This window comes from Lepisosteus oculatus, chromosome 5, assembly GCF_040954835.1.
Source record: "Lepisosteus oculatus isolate fLepOcu1 chromosome 5, fLepOcu1.hap2, whole genome shotgun sequence".
NCBI classification, from domain to species: Eukaryota; Metazoa; Chordata; class Actinopteri; order Semionotiformes; family Lepisosteidae; genus Lepisosteus; species Lepisosteus oculatus.
Window position 1 is genome coordinate 58,855,143 of NC_090700.1, and position 27,142 is coordinate 58,882,284.

At 42.2% G+C, this 27,142-nt stretch overlaps 1 protein-coding gene across 2 annotated transcripts; it reads left to right on the plus strand.

The window, feature by feature from the left end:
• tbc1d2b (TBC1 domain family, member 2B) lies at positions 1 to 26,262 on the plus strand. Of its 2 annotated transcripts, none has more exons than XM_006629049.3 (13): positions 1 to 649; positions 4,612 to 4,762; positions 9,072 to 9,237; positions 11,875 to 12,047; positions 12,497 to 12,717; positions 16,319 to 16,708; positions 17,994 to 18,104; positions 18,790 to 18,983; positions 19,650 to 20,141; positions 21,000 to 21,117; positions 22,007 to 22,192; positions 22,721 to 22,842; positions 23,077 to 26,262. In XM_006629049.3, the coding sequence occupies exons 1-13, from the start codon at positions 311 to 313 to the stop codon at positions 23,270 to 23,272; spliced, it is 2,859 nt and encodes a 952-aa protein (XP_006629112.1). In that variant the 5' UTR covers positions 1 to 310; the 3' UTR covers positions 23,273 to 26,262. The 2 variants fall into 2 exon arrangements, with proteins under 2 accessions (XP_006629112.1, XP_015199221.1); XM_015343735.2 differs by lacking the exon at positions 1 to 649 and adding an exon at positions 3,560 to 3,740.
• The last annotated feature ends 880 nt before the right edge of the window (positions 26,263 to 27,142 follow it).

Consider the following 27,142-nt stretch of genomic DNA (forward strand, 5'->3'; position numbering starts at 1 on the left):
CATTTAGCGACCTGGAGACAGGTTGGGAGGGGGAAGGCGGAACTGACTGATGATAGATTGAATGTTTTTGCGATTTAGCTGCCTGGTGCCCGTTTTACAAAGTCTCTGTGAAACCAGTCCGTTTACTCGACGCAATAAGTAAGATGCATGAAATCTAAAAAAAAAAACATTCGCATCTCCTTTTGCCAGCGGCTGAAACTACAAGTCCCACATTGCATTGTGGCTCGACGGTCTGCCGAGCTACGAGTCATGCGGCTGGAAGTGAGAATAGTTGTATCCGCCGAGGCAGGAGAAGAAAGTTCAAAGAAAAATGCATGGAGGGGATGGGAGCGAGGGGAGCGCTCCTCGGAACTCCAGGATTTCGCCCGCTAAATCCCTGGAAGTTTCCGACAGCGACGGCACCAAAGACCAGGGCTCCAAGTTATGCGGTTATTTGAACAAGCTTGCCGGCAAGGGGCCGCTCCGGGGGTTCAAGACCCGCTGGTTTGTCTACGACCCCAGAAAATGTTATCTGTATTACTTCAAGACTCCCCAAGACGCTCTGCCGCTGGGACACATTGAGATAGCGGACGCCTGCTTTAGCTATGAGGTTGAAGGGGATGAAGGGCAGTTTGAGATCCACGCCTCGGGGAAGGAGTTTGTGCTCAAGGTATAGTACCCTGCTTCTCGGCTTGGCACTGGCATCTGTCTTATCGGCATGAGCAGGGTTACAGTCGCTGATCCTCCCTTGCATTATGTACAGTAGCTGTACACTACCAGATGGGAAGCTGAGGAGCAGACACTTCTTGAGCGCATTAAGAACTGAATGCGCAATAAGTGATTTAGTCAACTTCATAATGATTGGGGGTATTGCCGTTATTATTATTATTATCCTTAGAAGACCACTTGTGCATTTCTGCATTTTTTTTTAAACCGAGCTAGTAAGTAAAAATAAAATTGCTTAAGAGGTCAGGTACTGTGCCACGCACAACAACGGAAAATATTCCTTTCTATGTGCGTTGAGAATTGGCACAGATTTATACACGTATGTAAATGTCTAAATTACATTATTTTAAACGTGAATTCATTTCGCAACTAAACGCATTAGGTTTGCGCATTAGAAGATCCCGGTGTTGTTAAGAATCAAAACTTGTTCATGTTGTTAATATTAACAACAGAAGTCACTTACTCGCTGCGGAAACGCAGAAACTTCCCGGGTGTTTTTTTTATTTTATTTTATTTTTGGTGGCTGTGCTTTCGAGTGTAGCCTGGCAGGCTGTTGGAAGAAAAGGCAGACGTTTGGTTTATGTGGTACAACTCCCTTAAGGGCAGCCTAGTCCACCCCACCCCACCCCAACAGTATAATCCATCCTATGCAATTAGTTATTCTTATTAATACAGTGTTATCTCAGTGTTAATAGCGTAGGATCTCCGTTAAAAATCTAAATAAAATGTCATTTCCTATTTAAAAAAAACTCCAGTAAAATCAAGCTAATCTCCATTGGAAATATAAGTGCTATACAATTAAACATTTTTTTCTTTGGCTGGTTTACAATCACATTCTGCCAAGAGGCAAAATGTGCGCCCAACAGTAGCATCATTTAAAAACAAACCCGGCCTTCACCTCTAGATTTTTCAATCCCTGTTCTGTAGTCACATGATTTCCCTTTTGCCTTGTTACTGAAGGTTACCTGTTGATTGCAGTGAATCTCGTGATATCTTTGTATAAACCAGTAATGACACTTACAGCACAGTACATTCTGCTTTACAACAGCATATCACACACAGTGGTCCGGATGAGAGACCTGAAAGACTATATGCACAAGGGCTCTTCTAAACTTCGGTTAGCCCAACACAGTGTACCTGCACAGCCTTTTCCCATAAAGCGTTTACAGTAGCCAACATTTTTCTTGTTTTCCCGCAGTAAGCCTGATAAGTAAGCTCATAGCTGGCAATATATGCAGGTTTCAGCATCTGGAGCACAAAGTCTGTCTCCTCTGCAATTAAAATGCATTTAGCCAAATGTCCCTGCTCTTTATTAGGCAGGTGGAAGGAGGAGACATGAATGATGAATTTAAAATAAAAAAAAAACTTAAGTTGTTAATTAAAAACCTGAAGGTGCAGTACATAAAAGCAGATCTTTCTTTAAGACGTCATACAGGCCTCTGGCTGGAGACAGGCCAGTGGAAATGTCCAGGTTAATTGGATAAGCAGCGTTTTGCGAGTCTTGCTAAAACTCCTACGTGCTAATAGTTCCGGATGCTGAAAACTGTTGATTACCATAAAAATATTTTAGCCCCTAGTAAATGTATTTAGTAACTCAGCTAAATGTCACGGTGGATTAAAGTTTTCTTTTCTTCTTATGGATTCAAGTTCTTCCTGACCTGAACTGGTTCTAGTTCAAATAATTAACTTAAACTGCTAGGAGGCATTCAGCATCTTTCTATTGTGTACATTTGCCTGTTGCTGTATTTGCAGAAACTCAGGTTGCAATTAATCCTTGCTAGTAAAGTATTTTTTTATTGGATCCCCCAGATTTTATTTTTTTTGTTTTGTTTTTGTCTTTCTTTGACTTATTCAGACTTCTGCAAAATAAATGTTTACCACAGGTGCCAGGTCCGTTTAAGAATGCATTTTTCATTTATTAATGCTGTAGTGCCAACAGTTCCCAAAAACATTTGCTGTTTGTTTGGGACCAGCATTGTTTCTTGTGTGTTACCTGTGGTAGAAACAGTTGTCTTAATGTTCTAATGAAATTCCAGTACTGTGTACTGAAAGGTAATGTAATAGATTAATGCCTTATCTAATCACTGTGGTATCTGTGGCAGTGTATAGTACATCCGGACAAAACTAGGGGTCCCTGAGGTGATTTCTCAAGTGTACTGCAGTTAGACTGAGTTCACAACACATAATCAGAAATGGAGCTTCACTTTGAAAATGTCTTTGCATAAGTAAGCTACAAAAATAAATCCATCTGCCTATATACAGTATGCGCTTATATATGAGGTCATGTGAAGTGGAAAGTTAACAATACAATGTAACATGCTTGTTTGCAGCATGACTGCCAGTTTCATTCTTCATTCCTGCTTCCAAATCCCCCTCCACTTGTTCATCTTGATATCCAAAAGGGTTAACAAAACAATGCAATTGGATCGATGCTTTTCAGTTCGTGCAGAGTCCAATGTGCACATTTTCCCTGCACACTGAAGCTTGTCACGTTGTCCTCCCATAGTTCACACTAATGCGGACTATGTTGTGGCTGAAATGTGAAGTATCTGTGGGTCTGGTGCTTGTTTTGTTTTGGCAGAGTGGAGAGCTTTATAATGCGACAGAGAGATCAAAAAGATATGAAAGATTAAAACCAGATCAAGTTCATCTTGTTAAAAACAGAGCTTGTTAAAAAGGATGGCCACTAAATATACATTTTGTTGCAAATATTTTGGGATATTAAAAGAGTGCTTTTAATCTTCCTTAGATGTCTTTCATGATTTCTTCAGCAGTCTTTAAAAAAAATTATCAATGTCTTGCGTTGGACTGCAACATTTCCTTTATTGTGTCAGCCTCGAACTGAGCAAGATGCTTTCAGCAGTCTCTTGCACAGCTTAGCAGGAAGATGGCTGAACTGTGGGTGATCCCAGTTAGAAAAGGATATTCATTCCTTGTTGTGGAGTCCAGTAGAGAAAAGCTTCTCGATAAAAGAAGTGGATTCTTTAAAATTTAGGACCTCTGTTCCTATGAGACATATGGTATGAGAAAATAAGGTAAGAACAGAAATGGTGTGGCATTTTAAGTACAACAGGCCTGAATGTGTTTGGCTGTGGTAAATCTATGACTGAAATTTCCAAACAGCCTGAATTTGAAAGAGGAAATTAAGTTGTAGGGCTGAAGAAAACTGAAGTCAGAGAAGTTTCTGCCTTGGCTTGCTAAAAAAAAAGATGTCCTGTTGAGTTGTTAAACAAGTTCTTAATGTGGCGCTTTCTAAGAACTCCTGTATGTTTGCATATGAAATCGTCTCCACATTTTGAATTTACCTAGGCTATAGCTAAATTTTGAAGTGTTCGAAACAAAACAAATAGAGCCCTAGTGACGGAGGACATTTAAAAATTTGAAGCCGTGGTAAACTTTGTTCTCACAATTTCCATTTAGTAAATTTACTTTGTGCAGTGTGTTGTGCTTCCAAATGTCTAACTTCTAATTTCCCTTATGGAATGGATCTTTTTTTTATCCTCATGCATACTGTATATCGTCAATATTTAAATCATTTATCATTAGTTTATTTGATTTTAAAATGTGAGTGACAGTACTTTAGTACAACTTATGTCACAGTATGTATTAACCTCATATTATGCTCTATCTGACAAGATGCAAACCAAGACTGAGACAATTAAAACTGTCAGTCACAAGCCTTAAAACAGCTGAATTCAGCTTTGCAAATTTCTCCATGTGCTTTTCCTGGTTGAGAAAACATTGACGTTATGGGTGTGATGCCTTTAAAACACAACTGTAACCTCTAGTGATACAGTCGTGTTCTACCTGTTTTCCCAGCACATTGCCCCAACACGTATGAGGTGCATACAGCATTTTCAGATGAGGTGATTGTTTTGTGGTATCTCTGCTGTTTTGTTTTTGCAGGCACCAAACAGGCAGGTGATGAGGTACTGGCTACAGCAGTTGCAACAGAAGAGATGGGAGTTCTGTAACAATCGTGGTTCGGCCAGCAGAGATAGCTGGTCCTCTCCCCCCCTGCCTGACCTGCCCACTGGACTGGTAGCCAGAGATGCAGGTAAGAAGACCAGGTCAATAGAAGGAGCTTCCTGAGAATCCAGCTTTCTCGGAGTTTGACTGTAAAGCTGGACATTACATTTTTAGAGCATTAAGGGCCCAGAATAGTTCATTTCTCTGATTAATTGTAATGTATCTGCAGTGCTTTAAAATCCACATTATTTGTAGTAGATTTATGCTGAGGTAAACCACATGCTATTTTGTGAAGATTCTCTTTTGCAAGGAAAATAAAATACTGCACTTTGTAAGTTTGCAAAGGCATAATATTATGGGCATAATAACCAAGTAAACCTTATTTACTCTTTGGAACTCTGAACAGTAACACAAAGAAAGCACATGACAGACTTCCAGGTGAAGCAGATATGCAAATGTATTATGTTAGGGAGTGGTGTTATGTTGTTAAGCCATTATCACTTGCTGAAGAATTATTTTCTTCCAAATGGAGTGCATCTAGGAGGAGTTTGAATTGATGCACTAATATATTTCTAAAGACTGCTGTTAGTAATTCTGTTAAGTTATTATCACAAAACTCCTAGCTCCGATGTAAGTCTTAGGAGTGATGTCTTAATAAATAATTTATTTTGCTTTCTTCATATTTTTTTAAAAGAGTTAAGTAGTATAAATTATGGTTATTTGTTATATATATGTTAATTTATAACTTGCAGGACTATACTGTATGTGCAAGACCTCCTTTCCCTACAAGCTTACTAAGATTGTACAATGTCAGTACAAATCACATGTGCATGAATTCTTTAGACCTGCTGTTTTACACAGAACAATTCTTCTGCAGAGCACAGAGTGAAGTGCCTATTTTTAGAGTTAATCCTAGGATAATGACAGTTACAGTAGTTGCAGGTGTGCTCAAAGGTGATTCCCAGTACAGAGAAAACAAAATCCCTCTAAGCTGATCAAATAGACCCCACAGCAAGCCTTTCTTCGTTAATGGCTCAACGAAAAGTATAGAATTGGTTCCTAGTTCTATAAATACTGTCCATCTGTCTCGTATATATAAGAATATATACTGTCATATACAGTATAAGAAAGCTTCCAGATGTTTTTCTTTGTGTGGGGGGCCGTTTCTAGTCTTAGTTTCACCTTAAATCTAATCGTTTTCTTGGATTGGGTGACATTTTCCCCCAGCTCTTCTGCTGGCCCTTTAAGCAAGAGACCGCACAAATCTGAGTGACTAGAGAGCAGGTGAAGCATCCCAGCGAACCCTAACAGGATTAGAAGTCAGGAATATAAAGAACAGTTCGAGCAGGGAACTGTGTTGGCACACGTAGGCTGCAAAGGAATTAGTAAAGGGTCATTCCATGCTGAAAGGTAAAGGAAATCACGTTTCGGCCATGGAGCCTTCTTCAATTGTGTGTGAAGATAACCTGAACGAGGCTCTACAGTCGAAACGTTGTGCTTCTTTCCTTACCCTTCAGCATGGAATGAACCTTTACCTGTTGTGTAGAAAGGACAGGAAGGGGGAGGTGGTATGAACTACTGTTTCCACAGCTCAGCTTTCCCAGTTGAATGTTATCAGCTCTGCATGCCTCCTGCATGAGGCTGGGTTTACAGAATGGCGCTTGTTCATGGTCACTGCAGGCAGGTGTGAATGTACTCATGCTGGGAGGGGGAGGGTGTGTGGGCACCTGTGGAGGTGGGCGCTAGATGAGCTTTTTTTTTTCTGTCGAGTAACAGCGCTGAACAGCCTGGCTCCTCGAGCCTCTTGCAGGCTTCTACAGCTGGTTCAGTACAGAGAGTTTCGTTACAATGTGCTGCTCAGTGAAAACCACAGAAAAGTACAAATTGGCTTTTGTAGAGGCCGAGGCTGCACAAGGTCTTCGGTCTGTCGTCAGCTGGGTGGATAATAAAAGTCCAAAATCTAAATTTATTACTGGAGTCTTTGGTTGTTCTGGGTTTTTCCTGAGGCATTGCAGTGCCTTGCTTGTTGCATTTTCTGCTTTGGAAACTGGACAGCTTCCCAGTCTGTAGTTCAGTTTGTTTAAACAGCTGATGTTGTTTAGTACTGGAAGTGCAGGTTTTTCACACATTTGCTTCTAATATAATCGACTGCCAGACACTTTTTCAGCAAGCAGTGTCTAAGTCTTTACCAGCATCTTTGAAGACAACTAGAGCTACGACTGTTAACACACAATCCTGACATAATCCTGAACAATCCAGTCTGTGTCAGGACATAAACATTGGCCATAAAGGATTATCCACTGTTATCAAAGAGTGAGATTTTCTGCAGATTAGGGATAGGATAAAGCTGTGTAAAAAATTTCTCCGTATGCAAAATAAAGTTAATACTGTGTTAAAGTTGCATAATTAAGCAGATTGATATGCTGAAAAAAAGATAAAAGAGTACAGTTGCGTACAAAGGGATTTCTGTTTTTATAATAGACTTCTGCATGTATTTTAAAAAAAGTGATTGCCTTGTTTGTCACCTTCTTGGTGCTTTCAGTTCTGAAAAGTTCACAGGTTGTTCTTCGAACAAAGATCTTTACTTGTAATCAAACACTTTTTTTATAGTCAAGCAGTCTTAAACTATACTTCTGGCTGTGCATTTGAAATGTATGCAAAGTGAGATTGTATACTTTTGAATATTTTATAAAGTCCTGTCATGGCAGTGCAGAAAGCCGTCCTGGAAGTGTAGGTAAAGAGCACGAAAGGACCTTGACAGCATTGAACAGCTGGGCATTCCAGTGTAGCAAGCAATTCATTTCACTGGCAAAGCTGCACCACAAAGCTGAAATGAAAAGAAACTGAACGTCGGCCCTCCACAGGCTTGGGCCAAGTTAAAACCGTGTCTTAAAGCTATGCAACACCAGGTGATGACACCATTCAGAAAACTCCAGTGGTGATCGGGATGTTTGCCAACACACTTCTGTATTAAATGGTTCCACTAGTAAAAAACTAAAAAAACATGTGCTTGTGGCCAGTGGTTACCAACATCCACATTCTAATTATTGTAATTTTCCCACACCCTGGTTTAAATCATGAGTGTTGCATCATTCAGTGGATTAGTCAGACTGCAACACAATGACCCAGAAAACCTCTAACCTTGCATTTTGGAATTGCACAAATATAGTATTATTACAGCTTGTTAATGGCATTCTTGAGCAGACATGCTTTAATAAGTATTTAAGTAGATTTTCCCTAAGAGAGTTAAAACTTAATTTCCTTACTCAGTTTATTACACATAAAATCAGTTGTTCCTAATTGGCCAATGACAGAACAAATATCTACCACGACAAATTTGCACTAGTGAGCTCCTCTGTTTATTTTAAGCGCAACACAGAAAACCAAATAAAGCACAGGTAAGCTAGGTTTCACACAGTAAGCATTCCTAATTTACAGAGCACAGACAAAGAGGCGCCTGTCCCATTCTGTCAAAAGAAAAAGAGTACAACAGACATTCAGTTGTCAAACAAGTTTATTCACAACCTAAGTACGAAGACTTGAAGACACATAAGATCAAGGCAGATACTCCCAAGACACCAGTACTTGATCTTGAAATACTTCAGGTGAAAAATACAGCTGGGATCTTAAGTCCAAAGGCTGCTAACAAGAGCAGGTAAGGACCCTGTGGTCCATTTTAATGTTGGAGGAAACAGGCATAAGCATTATTCGTTCCATCTGATATTAATACATGCAGAGACATGGTAAACATGCTGTAGAGCAGGACCAACTTGTCAGGGGATTCTACCTAAACCAATCACAGGTGGAGAATTGAGATTAGTAGGAGAATACCTGCAGGGTGTGTTAAAGAATGCTTCAGCTTTCTTGGCCACTGGAAAAATATACAGCAAGGGCCATCTGTAAAGACATAATGGATAGGGTATACATTAGCACTGGGCAAGCATAAATGGAGATCCTCAAGAGAAAGTTAAGTTGCTAAACTAGAATGGAATGGTGAAGAATCCAAAGATAAACTGTGGACAGGTGCATAGCAACTAGAGGCAGACTACCCTGGCAGACTAAAAGAACAGAACCTTTGTAGTCGTGAACAGGGAAGACTATGATGAGGCCTGATTCAGGTATTCAGTATCCTATAAAGCACGGTCAAGTCAAAGCTGATAGACTTCTTCAAAATCAGCAGTAATAAACCAGAGGACATTGGAAAAGAAAAACTTAAGGGACACCTTTAAAATCTGAGTACCCAGGATTCTGTGAAGAAGCAGCTGGATGGATCCTAAGATGTGGGTTATTTAAGTCCACGGTGAGCTCCACTCATTAGTAACCTTTATAATGCTCGAGCAGCAATCAGAATTCTGAAATCAGAGTGTTCAGGGGTCTTGTGCTTTGTTCTGTTTTAGATGCTTTTACTTTTGAGAAGCCGAGTGAAACCACAGAGAGCGTCCGCAGCGAATTTGCCCTGGAAACCTCGTCTGAGGACCTGGCTGGGGTTGGTGTGACGAGGAACCCTACCTTTCCGCCCACCAACATCAATTTCTCCCTCAAGCACTGGGGCACCGAGCTGAGGTGAGGCTGTTGCTATGTGTTCGGATATTACATCACAGTGATTTATTAGAATTAACTAAGCCATGCTGAGTGAGAACTCTTAGTTCATAACTGTGGCTCAGGAGAGTTTTCATTTTGGTCTTAGGCAAAAGAAGGGAGCATTTAGGTTCTTTTTCATGTGTGTTTGGCTTTGCCCAGTACACAATATAATGCTTGCTAGGTCATATCTTAAAGGCTGCAAGCCATGGGCAAAGAGACAGCATAGCACCACTGTCATGCCAAAAAGCAGGTGGATGCTAGCACAGTGGATACAAACTGCAGCACTGCAGGAATCCCGAGAAATTTCTACCTGCATGGCTATTGAATTTTAACTTCCCAGCCAACTTCTGTATTTTTTATAAAACACGCTCAACTTGCACCGTGGCTTTTCTGTATTAAAATGAAAAAATCCTGGTTTAAAACATTGGTGTGTTGTTTTTTAAATGTTAAGTTTCATTTGTTTTCTTAAAATGTATTAAAGGATGTCAGCATTAAAAATGTATCAATGGATGTTGGAGTTATATTTTAAACTATAGTCTTAGAATTCACAGCTGAATACCACTGTCCTTTTGCTCGGTATAAAATCTGCACTTATGTTTTATTTTTCTATACAAAGCTAACTTTTTAGAATAGGTTAGTCAGTATATAGAGATTATTTGAAAACAAGATTCTCACAGGTTTGAGATGTATACAGTTATTTGATAGCCCTTACAGCTTTTTCATTGCACTTGATCAGAGATGGAATGGATTGGTGCATGCATTTCCATGTGGAAAAATCTTTTCTGAACAGTCCTGGCTCAGAGCCTAGCTATGCTCTTAGAAAACTTTTTATGCACATCTGGAAAAATTTGGCTACATTTTGTAGAAGTGACGCAGAGAGCTGGAATGTTAAGTACAAGAAATTTCCTCTCGTACCAAAGATCTCTGCACGTTGGTTTAAAGATAAAAAAAAATACTGTAACATAGTTCAGAATGCAGAGGAAAAAAGGTTAAAGAGGAGGACTGGTAATGTAACTGTTAACCAGATACTCTACATTTACACTTGTGCAGTTTTTTTTTAAAAAATGGAGCCCCTCAACTGGAAATGTGACAGAATTTTCTTTTGGAAAAACAGATTACATCATAAGGAAATTTGGTCTATTTCTAAATCATCCTTTTAAGAGTACCAGGCATTATTTCTGTGAAGTCAGAAAAACCCTTTCGGAATTATTGGATATCTCTTTTAGCAAAACTGTGATGTTTTTTTGGTTTTGTTTTGCTAAGTATTTCTTACTACTATAAGTAATGCAGTGGTGTTTCTTTTTTCTGCCACACATCCATTGAGCTAATTCGATTAAGGTGAAGGGACTTCACAGAAAACCAATGAATCATCGAAGGAAATACCACTGAAGACTTCTTGCAGCCTTAGGGCTTTTGTTTTTTCTTCTAGATATTGACAGTGTGTATGCTGTGGCCACGACCCTGCCTTATCACTGAAGCCATGTAGGGGAGTTCCAGAAATTTAACAAACAGAACAATTGTGATTTCTTTATCTGTATTCACTATATACAATAGTACATTATTTTATTTATTTTGCCACAGTCAGGTTTTTAATAATACAGACCATACCCAAATATATCATTTTATCTTGAACAGCATACGATTTAAGATAAAAAGGCCTGGGTAGTGATTAATCTAGTTCAATCCTGTAACTCTTAAAACTGTTACAACAAAATCTTGCTGAAGTCACTTGTTTCCACATCAAAGCTTGGCATTTGTTCATGAAATGTGCACAATAGTAAAACTTGGCAGTACAGCCCTGTGTCCCTTTATAAACTCCTCAGCGGTTTCTTGATTAATGAATTTGGGAGAGACAAAAAAAATCCCGTTACGGAAGTTTCTTGTATTACCGAAAGTACTGTATATGTTGATCAGGTTAACAGCAGACTTCTGTGTTTCTGCAGGAAAGCATTTCATAAAAATAAAACTTTCTAGCTGAGGTCTAGTACGTCAATGTCTGAATCGTTAACATCTTTTAACATTTAAATAACATAGGATTTTTTTTATTTTATATTGGATTTAAAATTAATTGATTTTGAAAGTACAGAGTTTCTGAAATGGGTGACCTGATTTTTTGTCATGCAATTCCTTGCCTTTTTGTGGACGATTTACTGTATCTTGCAACGTGCTATAGCATTGTAAACGTTGGACAGCACAAGAGAAATAAAGTGTAACCCACAGACACTCGTGATGGAAACACCGTGATGGTGTTTCACCGGAAGCTCTTTCAAGTGAGAAGGACTGGACCCCCACACTTCCTCAGTACTCACCGCCAACTCAGAAATAGAATACCAAAGCGGTAACAGCTACTCTAATAAAATGACCCTAAAAGAGTCACAACAATCGCAGAATATTTCAGGAGTACCAATTAGTTTTGTGTGGAATGCAATCGCAGTAACTTGCAGAAATGTGTGGCCTGAGGAACTGACAATTCACCCAGCTCAGAACCACACAGGTGGCTGGCTTTAACCTGTGGTCTTCACGGTATTACTGTTGGTGGCCAGATCACATGTGCCGGTTGCGAGTGGTTTCACTTCTTGCTGGTTGCCTGATGTTCACTGGGTTCTGTCTCTGTGTCAGGAATTCCATGTCCCAGCTGAGACCGGGCCGAGGGAGTGGTGAGGGGAACCGGCGCAGTGTGTTCTACACCGGCAGCGATGACTGGGAGATGATTGACCCGCCAAGCAGAGAGCTGCAGGAACAGATGGCTATGCTGGAGTTCTCAAAGAAGCCTCACCCAGAGGCCCATAGGAGTGAGAGGCGTTTTAACTATGATATTGCATACAGTATGTGGGAGCAGTTTTTTCAAGGCAGATTTGTGGCCTAGGGGAGGCACGAGCGAATCCCAACTCGGTTCCATTGTACGTGCTTGGAATCCTTTTCTGTAGCTCAAAAAATGTAATATCTTTAGTCAAGGGAAGAGATGGAACTTGTACCGGCTTGCAGTAGGAGTGAAGTTATTTCCATAGTACTTATCTGATGGAGCCCATGTTTGCTCGAGATTGTTTTTGTTTCTGCTTTGTCTCGCAGTCCTGAAAGCTTTTCATTACTGTAGGCAGAAGTGACCAAAAGGAAAACGCCACCCCATCCGTAAACATCCCTGAAGTCGAGCTTGATTTCGTTTCCAAGTTCTTCGACTGCTGTAGTCAATGGCGACTGGAGAGTCCAATTTGTTTCTGAAGGAGAGTTTCGCTTTCTCTAGACTCCACGGGTTCCGTGTTCGCCTTCGACTTCGGCCGGACGAACGCACGGTCGAAGCGCCCCCTCCTGAAAGACGTGATGGGCGGCCCCAGCAAGAACAGCAGAAGCATTGAGACCTCTCCGGTGGAGTGGAACGGCAGCAAGTCCTCGGAGACGCAGCTCAGGCTGCAGGGCCAGCAGGAGGAGTTGGCCCGCCTGAGGGAGGAGCTCGCCAGCCAGAAGGTGGGACACGGCAGAGCTCTCCGGGTGGGAAGGTGGGACACGGCAGAGCTCTCCGGTCGGGAGGTGGGACATGGCAGAGCTCTCCGGTCGGGAGGTGGGACATGGCAGAGCTCTCCGGGTGGGAAGGTGGGACACGGCAGAGCTCTCCGGTCGGGAGGTGGGACATGGCAGAGCTCTCCGGTCGGGAGGTGGGACACGGCAGAGCTCTCTGGTCGGGAGGTGGGACACGGCAGAGCTCTCCGGTGGGAAGGTGGGACACGGCAGAGCTCTCCGGTGGGAAGGTGGGACACGGCAGAGCTCTCCGGTCGGGAGGTGGGACACGGCAGAGCTCTCCGGTCGGGAGGTGGGACACGGCAGAGCTCTCCGGGTGGGAAGGTGGGACACGGCAGAGCTCTCCGGTCGGGAGGTGGGACACGGCAGAGCTCTCCGGTCGGGAGGTGGGACACGGCAGAGCTCTCCGGTGGGAAGGTGGGACACGGCAGAGCTCTCCGGTCGGGAGGTGGGACACGGCAGAGCTCTCCGGGTGGGAAGGTGGGACACGGCAGAGCTCTCCGGTCGGGAGGTGGGACATGGCAGAGCTCTCCGGTCGGGAGGTGGGACATGGCAGAGCTCTCCGGTGGGAAGGTAGGACACGGCAGAGCTCTCCGGTGGGAAGGTAGGACACGGCAGAGCTCTCCGGTGGGAAGGTAGGACACGGCAGAGCTCTCCGGTCGGGAGGTGGGACACGGCAGAGCTCTCAGGTGGGAAGGTAGGACACGGCAGAGCTCTCCGGTGGGAAGGTGGGACACGGCAGAGCTCTCCGGTCGGGAGGTGGGACACGGCAGAGCTCTCCGGTCGGGAGGTGGGACACGGCAGAGCTCTCCGGTCGGGAGGTGGGACACGGCAGAGCTCTCCGGTCGGGAGGTGGGACACGGCAGAGCTCTCCGGTCGGGAGGTGGGACACGGCAGAGCTCTCCGGTCGGGAGGTGGGACACGGCAGAGCTCTCCGGGTGGGAAGGTGGGACACGGCAGAGCTCTCCGGTCGGAAGGTGGGACACGGCAGAGCTCTCCGGTCGGGAGGTGGGACACGGCAGAGCTCTCCGGTCGGGAGGTGGGACACGGCAGAGCTCTCCGGTCGGGAGGTGGGACTCCAGCCAGGAGGTAAAAAATCCAAAGCTGTTTAAGAGCTGATTCATATAAAATTCCTTCTATTGAATACACAGTGCAATAGCTTAATTTTGCAAGTGTGTGTATGTGTGGGAAGCTGAATAGTGACCTTCTTGCAAGCTGCACACCAGTCCTAATGTCACTGTCAATTTAAAAACCATATCGTTCAGTAAGACAAGTGCAAGCCTGGTTTTGCTTGGATTCTTCTCTGCTTAGAGTAGCTGCTGGCTTCTCAGTTTTTTTTTCCAGCTGAAAAGTGGTGGTGGTGGTTTCTTTCCTGTGTCAGAATGTATATACTTATCTTCCTCTGTTTGGGGAGAGGTGTCACGTGAACTCTGTGCACCTGGAGAGAGTGATGCATGCAGGCCCTCAGGACACTGCAGGGGTGGCAGTGACTCTTGAGAGCCAAGAGATCCCTGATTGACTAACCTCTCCCCCAGCAACGCTTGGCTGACTGCACCTTGCAGCTTAGGGAACCTGATCACACTCTGGGTGCCATGACCCAGACTTGAACCCGGGATCGTGCAACTCATCAGCTGAGCCACTATTTTTAATATTTACTACTTTCTGTGATCCTCCCTGAAATCACTTGTTTTGTTTTTTGTTCATTTATGTTGTCTGGTTTAATTTTTCACTAGTACTGTGCTGAAGTACTGTCAAAAGTATTGATCTAATGTGCACCTTAAGCAGGCTGAGCATATCTGCTTATCATGCTATCAAGAACTGTAACAGACAGGTCCAGACACCCACAGTTGGTCACATGGGTAGCAGACTATCCAGGAAGTGTAGGAAAGTATGCAGCTGCCTCCATCCCCTTTTTGTCTTGTGACTGTGGTTTATTATAATGTTCCACTTTTCAGTGCTTGGCTGCGTTTTGAACTATAGGTTTCACATACTGCCCTGTAAAAATAGAGTGCTAGCCTCTAAAAATAACTGCCGAATGACAAGAAACTTTAAAACGAAAACTGCATCTTTTCTGTTAGCATCTTGTAAACCAAAACATCACATCTTTAGGGAGTTTTTGTCTCTGCAAAACGTGCTCAGGTCATGTGAAACGTCTGTAAAGGCAACACATTCACCAATTTATCAGAGCTGCAGAATGGCTGATGATCGTGGAAGGTTCTTATTTTTTAAAAAGCTTAATTGGTGCTATATCCCAGTCACAACAAGATATAAATCTTAGTTATTGCAGTACCAGATCACTGTACTGTAGATAATGGTAAGCAGAAAAGGGTAGATTTGGTCAAATATCTTGAACGGGTCTATGTCTGCTTCATAAATGTACAGGTGGTGTCCTGCACAGAACTCATAACTGATAGGTTGTGGATTCAAGTCCTCACTGCTGAAATTGCTCGTGAACCTTTACAGGGATTTAGCCACAGTTTCTCCAGTCCACCCCGCTGTACGAGTGGGGAACAGGTGTCATTTCTGTCCAGGGAAAGGCCACATGATCTCCAGTCCTGCTTTCTATAGAAATAAGCAGACGAGCTCTGACCCAGTGAGCCTCTCTGCTAGTGACCTTTACCTTTAACTTGTAACATTATTGTAATCAGGTGTGTGGTGCACAGGATGACCAGAATTTAATGTACGTTTGCACCCTTTTGTTCATAGTAAAATATTCCAAAGGATATTTTAACTTCTGTCACAGACATATTGCAATATATTCCTATAGATTATTAATATAATCCGAAAAAATATTAGAAAGTGTGGTTCCTAAGCATTCTTGCACCCATCACTAAAATGAGTGTAAAATGGCTTAAATTAAACCTCACTTAAATTCCTAGACAGATTAGCTTTATTTGTTGTTTAGCAGGTTTTTTTAAATTTAATATAATTTCATATAGCTACCGTATAAAAGTGTAAACTGGAAAACTCACTGCCTTAATTTCATTAGAGTTTTCTGCCTGACATTAACTACAGTATAATGCAATTTACATGTAGTAATCCTTGGATGAAATTAGATTAAATTAAATTGGCGAGCAATTCCTAAAACCTAAGTGCTCAGCTTGAAAATGAAAAACATTTTTTCTGTTTATATTTACAGAATATAAATCATGTAATTAAGCCTTTGGCACATAGCTGTTTTCTTCTGCTTTTGGTCTTGCTTGCTTTAATTAATAGGTTTTAAGGCTTTTTAGCCTTAGAAAGAGAAACAAGATCTGCAATTGTTAACACAGTTTGAAACTTCATTGCACAGTCTTGTGTACAGAACCAGAGTAGACTGCATCTGCACATGTACCTTTTCCAATGTGCTTGTGAACATCTGACTGCGGGGGGAAATTAAATGGTTGGGCGCAAAATAAGGCCTTTTTTTTCTTTTTTTCTGGTTTCGGTGCAACTGCAGTGAAAATTCCTTGAAGAAAGTTTGATTGGACTCCTCTTTTTGGTACGCTTCTGAAGTTACTTGATTAGAAGGGGAATAATGAACTTCAGCTTTGGCATGAATGTTTTTCAGGAGCTGGTACGTCTCCTGCAGCAAACCCTCAAGAGCTCTCAGTGTGACAGGCGGTCTGCTGGGGCTCCTGACAGCCCGCAGGACTCTGTGCAGCTGATCCAGGAGAAGGACAGGCAGATCCAGGCTCTGTGTGGCCACATGGAGAAGATGGCTCTGGAAAAGGAGAGTTTGCAGCAGGAACTGAGAACTCTGAAGAACAAGGTGGGGGAGATAAATGACCAGTTGGGCATGCTGATGGAAACCATCCAGGCCAAAGATGAGGTGATCATAAAGCTGTCCCAGCAGAGCTGTCCCGGGTGCGAGAGTGCAGGCTACCCCACCCGCGGGGCCCCCGACTGCTCGTCGCCAAATTCCTTGTGCAAGGAGCTGCAGGAGCTGGATAAACTGAAGGTAGCTTTTTGTTCAGGGTGGAGAGGCCCACACACGAACCACAGTCTCTTCACATGTATCTTTGTTGATGTGACATAGATTCTGAGGTCTGTCGTACACAAACAAATCATAAAAAAGTGAGATGTTGAAATGCGGTTGGCAGGAATAAGGACAGAAGATTCTCAGAATGAGTGTATGTCTACTGTATGTCCGTCCGCTCGTTATCGGAAAGCCACTGTTCCTGCTGAGGGCCATGGTGATCTGTAGACCAGCCCAGAAGTACAGGGCACAAGACTGCTCTCAGTCTGGACAGGATGCCTGTCCAGCACAGAGCCACAGAAAGAGAAAAGGAACAGCTCGCCTGTATGTAAAAACATGTCCAAAAACACTAACAGTGTACACTAACACTGTGTGGTTAGTTGTGGGATTGAACTGACATTAATATTAGGAGGCAGTCGGAGGGGAAAAAAAGCTTGCATGTATTGTACATATTTTTATAAACATTCTTTTCTTATTTGGCTTTTTACTTAAATATCACCTTAAACTTAAATTGAATTAAATTAAATTAAACTTTAAATTAAATTGAATGAAAGAGGAAGCAGAATTCAGCCAACAGAGCACAAAGTCTGGTTTATTTAGTTTCAGCTTGGTACCTTTTGTCACATTGTTGAAAGATTAGGGAAGTAAGTTCATTACCAGTTCTTCAAGAAACTGAAGTCAAAGGTATCCCCCCTAACCAATGTGATAATCAACACCGTGCTGCACTTGAAAAACGGGAAGCTTGTCAATCAGTAGAAAACTTTGTCATAAATTTTGGAAACTAAGAACTATTTCACATAAAATGGACAACCACTGAACACTCAATTAGAGTAGACTAATAACTAACTTTCACATTATTTTACATTAGAATGTTTCTGGAATTATTATTCAACAGTACTGTTCTTATCTTTTCAGTCTTTTACAAATGCTGGTGAGAAAATATCTTATGAGTTAATGAATATCTCCTGATTTAAAAATAAAATGTAAGAGATACAAATGTAAGTTACAGTTTTGATGATGCTTCAGGAAACAGTTACTTTAAGTTTTTGGCTATAGGGCAGAATCAATCTTACAAAAAGTCATACAGTAGGTCAGTTTGATTTTGTTATACTAAATGATACACAACAGTTCTGTAAAAGTATAATGTGCATGCACTGATTTAGACATTTTCTACCAGACATTTGCAATGTCACACCATACCATTCTTAGAGTATTGTTTTCATGAATTCATCTTCTAAATCACAGTCTGTTCTCCCAATACTAACAGGACAGTCTTCAGGGCTATAAAACACAGAACAAGTTCCTGAACAAAGAGATTCTGGAGCTTTCCGTTCTCAGGCGGAATGCTGAAACCAGAGAGAAGGCATTGGAGGCAAAGGTAAATTCATGGTGAAGTGAAAATAAGAAAAACCGGTCTGATTTTAGGAAGTGTAAACTGAACACTTTGGGAGGAGGAATTTCCTGTGTGTTTGGTTCAGCTCATTCTGCCAGTACTGAGGTGCCCTCTAGAGTTCTAGAACCTGACAGAATACAGTCAGCCTTTGCAGATTTTTCATTATTTATAGCCAGCTTCGCTGAAGTCCATATTTTTTAAAAACAACTTTGGATCATACAGTAAATGTGGCTCGCCCAGTTCCAAGGCACCTTTTGAAAAAACATATTTTTCTCAAAATTAGATTCCCGCTTAGTTAACTGCTATGTTGTAGCAAGAGCCATGGGCTGCTGCCTGCTTTAGGGGTATCGGAAAGCTTCCTGTCTGAAGTCCTGAGTCTGTTTTATTTTACCATGTGCCTCGTCATCATTTTTCAAAATTCCAAGTGGAAGCTAAAGTGGACTTTTTTAACCCTTTAGACCTAAAAAGCAGTGTGCGGATTCATGTCGGCAATTAACATTCTTCAGCATATCTATATATGGCTGTTTGATGCTCCATTCTTCGGTGAAGCTTTTCGAGACTCTTTGGGATGTTTATTTAAACTCCTTTAAGAAGAGCCAGTACTTTTAACCTCAATGTAACACCTTTTGTTATTTCACTGTTGTGTCATTTCTGCCCTTCTGCCTGGTAGTACACCGCCCTGGAGGCCAAGCTGTGCCAGATTGAGAGCAAGTACCTGGTACTGCTGCAGGAGGTGAAGAACCCTGTGTGCTCGTCTGAGCAGAACCCAGCCCGAGAGGTCATCTCCAGGCTGTTGGAAGATGCTCTTCAGGTCGAGAGCCCTGAACACCAGGAGCACACCATCCTCAAACCCCACCCTGTGAGGTACTTCCTGTTGCTCCTTATTGTACTGTAATCCTTTCAGTCATAGCCCCTGTATCACAAAGCTCATTGATTTTTTTTACTTTGCCCTTTGTTGATATGGAAAAACACTATCACAATGTAAACGCAAATGCATTGTTTCTGGTTGTTGTTACAGCAGCAGATTGCTAATGGAAAACATCAGTTCTTCCAAACACGACAGCTCAGAGCTTTCACTGCAGCATATGTAGGGAAAGTGTATTAATCATTTTTGTCTTTAGGGTGTTTTATTTACTAGTGTGGTGTGTTTTCTACATATGTTAAGCTCTTGTTTTTTTATTTAACAAAAATGTTCTGTTTTTATGCTTTTTAAACGTACTCTGAAAAAGAAAATACGTTGTCAAACATTGTTAGGGATGGAACATGTCTGTGTTTCACAAGCTGTCTCTCCTTCCTCACTTGTTCTGTTGACTCCACGCTGCTCTGTTGTGTTAGTTTTATTGTGTTGACATCACAGGAAAACATCTGCAGGCCGAGCTGCTTACGAACAGCTGTGTTCCTGTTGTCTATTAATAGCTCTCTTCCAGTTAAGTTGGGTTTTTTGAGCTCGTGGTCTGAGACTCCTCTCCCTGCTCGCCGCGCTCTCCCTGACCTGCCTGTCCCCGCTGTCTTCTCCCCCGAAACTCGCAGCGAGTACGATGTGTACGGTTTCAAGACGGTGCCCGAGGACGACGAGGAGGAGAAGCTGGTGGCCAAGGTGAGGGCTCTGGACCTGAAGTCCCTCTCCCTCACCGACCAGGAGGTCTCCGTGGGCGTGAAGTGGGAGAACTACCTCGCTAGCGTCATGAACCGGGAGATGACGCGCACGCCGGAGCTCAAGGCCCTGATCCGCAGCGGGATCCCCCACGAGCACCGCTGCAAGGTGTGGAAGTGGTGCGTCTCCTTCCACGTCAAGAAGTTCAGGGACAGCGTGTCTGCCGACTATTTCAGCCTCCTGCTGCAGAAAGCCTACGAGAAGCCCAACCCCGCGTCCAAGCAGATCGAGCTGGATCTCCTGCGGACGCTGCCCAACAACAAGCACTACGCCTCCCCGACCTCGGAGGGCATCCAGAAGCTGCGGAACGTCCTGCTGGCGTTTTCCTGGAGAAACCCGGACATCGGGTACTGCCAGGGTCTTAACAGGTACAGTGACTCGGCTCCTTTTGTTTCTGGAAGGGATCTTGGCGTGCAGCGTGCAGCGTGGAGCGTTCATGTTTGGATGCATCTTCATAAAAAGTTTCGGTGGGATGGCCATGTTCATTTTTTTTAACTCTACAGTGCAATAATAACCCGTGGATGGCCGAATCATACAGCTTTGTTTGCTCATCTGCAGAGTACGTGGTTCCGGTACAAGGCAGTTTTGAGTCAAATGTTCAGATCACAGCATAAAATGTAATCATGTGGCTCGATTAAGAGCTTGTCACACTCAGTAATTCGTTGGGCACAGCTAAAGTTAAAAATCAGATTCCTTCACAAAACTGTTTTAGTTGCACCATTTATTCTGTGTGGTGTATGAGTGAGAGGACATAACAGAGGTCCAGTGTCCTTACACTGTGTAAAAACCTGACACGCAAAAGTGCAGAGTGAGTTTTACAGTCCGCAGGGCCAGCTCAGGCCTCCCAGTGCGGCTAAGCCAACGCAACAGTTCGGTGTCAGCTGATCGTGGGCAGCAGTGACTCCAGGGACTTGCTGGGAGCCTGCAGAACTGTGGGAGTCAGGCCTTCAGCCGAGTGTTCACGTCTCAGATGCCCGTTTGAAAGGGGGCGGCTGGCCAGGGTGGCACATCACTGAAAAGACGTCTGTGTGCGCCTGTGTGCGTCTGTGTCTTTTGTGCGCTCCTGACGTTTTGGAAAGGCAGAGGCAAGGGAGACATGATTCCAGGCATTTATTCTCAGGTGGGTATATAAGTGCTGCTGTGGCTGGGGTTCTCATTCTGACGTGTTGTGAGTCAGAAGTGATGTACTGTAGGTAATGCTGGGGTCTGTTGTTGATTCTGTGCAGGTTGGCAGCAATTGCTCTCCTCTATTTGGAAGAGGAGGAAGCCTTCTGGTGCCTGATCGCCATTGTGGAGGTGTTCATGCCACGAGACTACTACACCAAGACTCTGCTAGGCTCACAGGTGAGCATCCACCCTTTATATCACACGTGATGCCTCCATCGTGGCATCACTACTGAGTGGAGTTTGAGCTACAGTGAGGCACAGACGTCTCTCTTGATGGGTTCAGTTTGATGCAGGTGCGTTTCCTTATCTTGAAATTACAGGTGGTAAAGGCATGATAGTTTTTCCACCAGTATACTTAAATAGAATGTACAGTATGCTTCAATTAGGAAGAAGCATTTAAGCCCTTTTTTGGCAGATTTTGTTGCCAAACAAGTGCAAAGAGCATGTTCCAGTGTATTTAAACCAAAGGGGTATCCTAAAAAAAGTGGCTATAATTATAAAGAATCTGTTCCGTGGTAATAAAACATAAAATAATTGAATCATTCGTACTATCCACTGTGTTTTAATAACAAATGTATAGTGAAGTCTCATTCTGTACAATCAGACTCTGTCCATCTTCCTTTACGCCTTAGATTGTCCTTAGATAAGCTGCACTTAAACTAGTTTCAAAGTTATTTCTAAAACATGATTGCAGCTTTTGGTACTTAAGTGAAGTAATTTTCTTGTCTTAATGTCAGTAAATTAAATCTGTTAATATTGTTTTTACGACACTTCCGATAGCAAAAACTGCACTGTTTGTGTGTATCGATTGCGTTCTCTCGAAGTTCTTTAATAGAGCTTTGAAGAGAAGAAAGAGATTAAGCAAGTCAGGAACTCGGGCCATTTCAGAGTGCAGAAACCTGTTTAGCGAAAAGATAGTTTGATCCTGGGTGGATCTGGTAGATAACCGTCCTGTCATCAAAACCCGTTCCTAGTACTGACAGTAACTAAAGAATTTTGTTAGCCTGCTGAGGAGGAGAAGTGATTTGTCAAAATTGCCATTTTCTTTCTTCCGTTGCTCCATCAGGTCGATCAGCGTGTGTTTAAGGACTTGATGAGTGAGAAGCTGCCGCGGCTTCATGCCCATTTTGAACATTACAAGGTGGATTTCTCCCTCATCACCTTCAACTGGTTCCTGGTGGTGTTCGTGGACAGTGTTGTCAGTGACATCCTCTTCAAGATTTGGGATTCCTTCCTGTATGAGGGGCCTAAGGTAAAACAATGAATACAAACTAAATGAAAAGCATGCAAAAATGTATATGAGTTTGTATGTTCTCCCTGTGTTTGTGTGAGTTTCCTCTGGGTGCTCTCTCACAGCCCACAGACATGCTGGTGGGTTAATTGGCTTTTGGGAAAGTTGGCCCTGATGTCTGCCTGTCTGCCCTGCGGCGGGCTGGCTGCCCATCCCTTGCAACCCTGAATTGACAGAGGTGGTTAGAAAATGGATAGATGGGGAAAAATGCCATCTTCTGGTGGAAAAATCCTTTTGATCCAGCTTCCTTTGTAATAAAATAAAGCCCCCTTTTAAGAAAAGTGAGAGAAATGGATAAATATCAAAGTGAACTAATGTCAGTGATGGTCTCTTTATGACCTGAGGTTGGCAGGGTATGACGTGTGTCAAGTGCTCCGAGAAGATACTGTAGTTTCTAGGTATTGATCTCCATTATGAGAAAATCCCAGAACCTTCCGCCTCACACTCTGACGTACTGCTTTTATGTCTACTTTTCTTTTTACTCTTCAGATCATATTTCGATTTGCGTTGGCGCTCTTCAAGTACAAAGAGGAGGAGATTCTGAAGAAGCAGGATTCAATGGCCATATTTAAATATCTCCGCTCTTTCACGCGTGCCATCCTGGATGCCAGGTACGTTTATCTTGCTTTTCTTGCGTTTGCCATGAGTATGAGCTGTGCGGCCGGCCTTGAGCCGTGTAGCAGTATCGTCGCTGCGTTGAACAGCACCTGACAGCTGACTTTCTGGACATGGTGGTGGGGGGGGGACTCTTTCAGAGCTGTTGGGCACGTTGGGTCGCTGTGAGGTGGCCCCGTGCCCAGTGTCTGGTGGAGAGATCTGAGCCCGCGCTGTTCTCGGTTTTGCAGGAAGCTGATGAGCATGGCATTTGTGGACATGAACCCCTTTCCGCTGAGGCAGATTCAGAACCGGCGCACCTTCCACTTGGAGAAGGTGCGACTGGAGCTGACGGAGCTGGAGGCTATCCGACAGAACTTCCTCCGGGAGAGAGAGACCAATCCTGACGGCAGGAACCTCATCAGTGACGACGAGGAGGACAATTAGTGCAGACCTATCAGCTCTCAGGCCTCCCTGGGGTCTGACCTGGGGAGTGAGGGTATGACCCAGTGTGAATACTTACTGACAAATTACCTGTTCAGGAGATCTGCAAGGAGGGTCGCGTCATCTGCGTCCGCATTGCTTGACCTGGAGGAATCATAAGTGTGAATTACGAGGACCACACATACTTCCCTTTACCAATGTTCCAAAACATCCATCATGTTGGATAGCCGTCCTTTTTTTTTTTGTTTGTTTCTTGTTTTTGTTCATGGGGGGAGGGGCTGAGCTGGGACTGATAAGTTACTATAGCAGAAGTCACAGTGCTTCCTCTCTGTATAATAACGTCACAGTGCTTCCTCATTGCTAGTGAAGACCCTAATGCACTCCATGCCATATAGAATTTATTCAGTGAAAATTATTTCAGTACATCATATATATTCAGTAAAAATGTTAAGAGTTTAATGGTACAGTATATGCATATTTTTCTATCCTCTGCTGTTCAAAATTTAGTAGAGTCAGTAGAGTCATTTTTAGTTCAAATGTAATAAAAGAAGGATTTAAAGGCCATGGACCAGAATAGCCATAAACATTTTATTTTATTATATTGTCACCTGAAGACAAGAGACATACAGTATAGCAGGTCTGTCCTACAGGGACTATAATGTTTAATATTAATCCCCGTGTTAGGTTCCTGTTACAGTGATAATTTTATGTCACTTTGAAATCCCTCTCCCCCACAACTCTCTCCCAGAATATTGAACCTTTCTTTTATCAGTCTTTTTTTAAGCACCTGGGACACTTTACCATTGTGATAAAGCAACGGACTGCATGGTTTCCTCAATCTACCAAAAGACTGCAGGATCAATTCCAGGCAATGTTTATTCAGTGAGGTTTTGCTTCATCCATTCCTAAACAAGAAGAGAGTTTGGACGGTGGTATGTAAAATGTGCTGTGAGTTTACAAGGCACAACAGAAACCACATGAGAGTAGCATCAAGACTTTTATAGAATCTACAGATTTGTAAAAGGATATGTCTTTCATTAGGGACTTTAGCTTTAACAGCATTTTCTGTCTTCAGAGTGAAATCTGTTAGAGGCATAGCATTGCAGGGGTATGTTTCTGTGTAAAGCTTGCTCATGACTCAAAGACTCATGATAGACTCTAGTTTCTCCCTTTCTGCAGAGAGATTTCTGAAAAAATTACAATGGGCTGCTAAAGTGTTTTTTCAATACTATAGACATCAGTAGGATTGAATGCATTCCCTGGGGTGTCACATTTATGTGAACCATTTAACATTGCTCCACAGAGTACAGCTTTGACCGGGAATTAACAGATCTTGGGACTGTAGAAGATTTCTATATTTATAGAACTGTCCTGTGAATGCTAGCTTGCACTTCCCTTTAAAAGGACTTTGGCAAAGGATTCTTGGATCTATAGGCCATTTGCAACCAAGTGGACAATCAGGACTGCCTTAGTATCCTAACTGTTATTACATCAAGACGACCTTGAGAATAACCTGGGTGGAAGAGAAATTTGAGAATGTATCAGGAGAGGTATTGAAGTCAACATGCAAGATGAATTAGAACTGAAAGGTTCATAAAGAAAATCATTTAACCATAGCACTTTCTTTCATTTTTGTTCTGAGCTTACAACATTTACTGGGTGTCCACATTCTGCGCAATAGGTTGAAATTAATTTTCTCATTTAAAAAAAAGTACAGTGTTTTTTTTTATCATTTTCACATCTGCTTAAAAAATGTTTTCTTATCTTTTTTTATGACAGAAAAACGTGGAGAATTAGACGTTTCTTATAATGGTCTTATTAAAAATTAAAAAAAAAATATAAATTTTCAGATTAGATTAATCTGTCTTTGCAACATGCTTTAATATTTTGAATACATTTTTCTGACTTCATTTCTTTCTTGAAAGGACTCAATTACAAAAAAATAGATGCTGAGTCTAAATTCTTACCCTAACAAAATACTCATTACAAATATACTGTGAAAATGTCATGAGAGCCGGCCTCTCTAGAGATTCAACTTCGGTAATATTACTGAATCATTCTGTTTCCTGCTGGAGCACTTTTACTTTCCTTTAAGATATTTTGTTTTAGCAGTTTCTAAGGTATAGAAACTGAGGAAATATTGTTTAGAAGAGCTAAAATACAGCATACAATATACAGTGTAGCACTACAGAGAGCAGTGCAGTCTAAACAGAATTTAGAGTTGAGTTTGAAATTACAAATGTTTTATTTGAATCCTGTAGTCCTTAAGATGTGACTTTTTTAGACTTCAGTCCAGTTTGGTACTAGATGTGTTTTATAAAAAGTGTCTTTTGGACCGCTGCTTAAAATTCAGCATCTCTAGGATCCAGAGGCTTAGTTACACAGACCCAGATTAGCAATATTCCTCTTTTTGCTTACCTGAAATACTATAAGGTAGTTTAAGATAAGTGATAAAGTAGGTTTGTGAGATCACTGGATAACATTTACTTATGATGTCAATTAAATGGCCAATTTTTGTACTTTGTACAATTAAATGAAGTCTTTATTGTCTTTGTCACCCTTCTGAAATGTTTACTTTTATTCAGAACTAATTGTATTTGGACCACACTAGCTTTAATAACCAAATATTTACATGTTCTTTTTATGCAACAGGAGTAATATACCGTTAAAGACATTTTTGGAATGTGGATAGGCACATTTCTGAATCATACCATCACATTTCATAGTATATGAATAAGCTAAAGTGGAACATTCCAGTATTTTGTTTCTGTTTGACTGATGCCTTGCACAATATTATGGCACAAATGCTGCGCTTTGTGGAATCTCAAAGTTACTGATGGGCACTTTTGTATTCTGTACTCTTTTCAAATCTTCAATGTTGTATGAAGAACCATATGGTATTAGTATTATCACATTGTAATCGTTACATTATGACGATGTTGTTTATGTACCAAGCCTTTGGCTAGTCAATAAACAGTCTGTTCTTTTTAAAAGCGTCAATGTGCTGGAAGTTCCTACTGACCTTGTATTTCTGTCCTACATACTTGTATATTTTCTATGTCCCATTCACTCATGGTGATTCACTAGCCAGATAAAGGATTGGAACACAGTGTTACAAATGGGGGGGGGTTACAAAAATGGAGAAAATCAGGACGTGACTGAGCATATTAGTCAATAATAAAATAGTCATGAGCCCCCAATTTGAAAAGATTTCTGCCGTAAATATATCCGAGCGGTTGGTATAGTTAGAGACACGGGAATTCTTTGTTTTCTGACACAGTTTTGGTGAAAATAGTAATAATTCAGGCACACGTGGTTTAAACATATTTATAGTAACAGTGACGCACACTACACACAATATAAACATACATACTGTACAACACACAAGTTATTGTATTCACAAGTTTACAGACGAGGTGTTTCAGAGTCCTTAGTCTAGTCCACCCAGAAAGCCTCAGGCTGCTGTCAGGTATTTGACTCTTAATGCCTAAAAAGCCCAAAGGAGATAAGCGTCCTTCTAAGCTGAATAGAAAACAGGTTACAGTTAAATCTGTATCTCTAGCCCAGGTGCCACAGAATAAATGGGAGCCTATCTCCCTATTCTAAAATGTACCCACCGAGTAGGAAAGGCAATTCGAAATGGAGGGATTCTTCACTCAGGAACTCCCAACTTCCCTGAAAGCTATAGACTAGCAAGCTCTCTTGGTAAGCTTCAAATACTTCGCTCCGATCGGATTTTGGCCTGTGGATATTGGACAGAAATATGTGTTGGGTCAGTCCTCATGTTGTATCAGCAGGTCGGGTGTCATAGTGATGAAGATAATGTCAGACTTGCTAGAGCTCGGCAGGAAATGGTTGGTTCAGCAGAGACAC

What these genes read in the sequence shown, in the direction of transcription:
- tbc1d2b (XM_006629049.3), top strand. Translation starts at nt 311, where the DNA reads ATGCATGGAGGGGATGGGAGCGAGGGGAGCGCTCCTCGGAACTCCAGG. An exon ending in GGAAGGAGTTTGTGCTCAAG is followed by an intron (nt 650 to 4,611) that starts GTATAGTACCCT and finishes TTGTTTTTGCAG; the next exon opens with GCACCAAACAGGCAGGTGAT. An exon ending in AGAAGGCATTGGAGGCAAAG is followed by an intron (nt 18,105 to 18,789) that starts GTAAATTCATGG and finishes TCTGCCTGGTAG; the next exon opens with TACACCGCCCTGGAGGCCAA.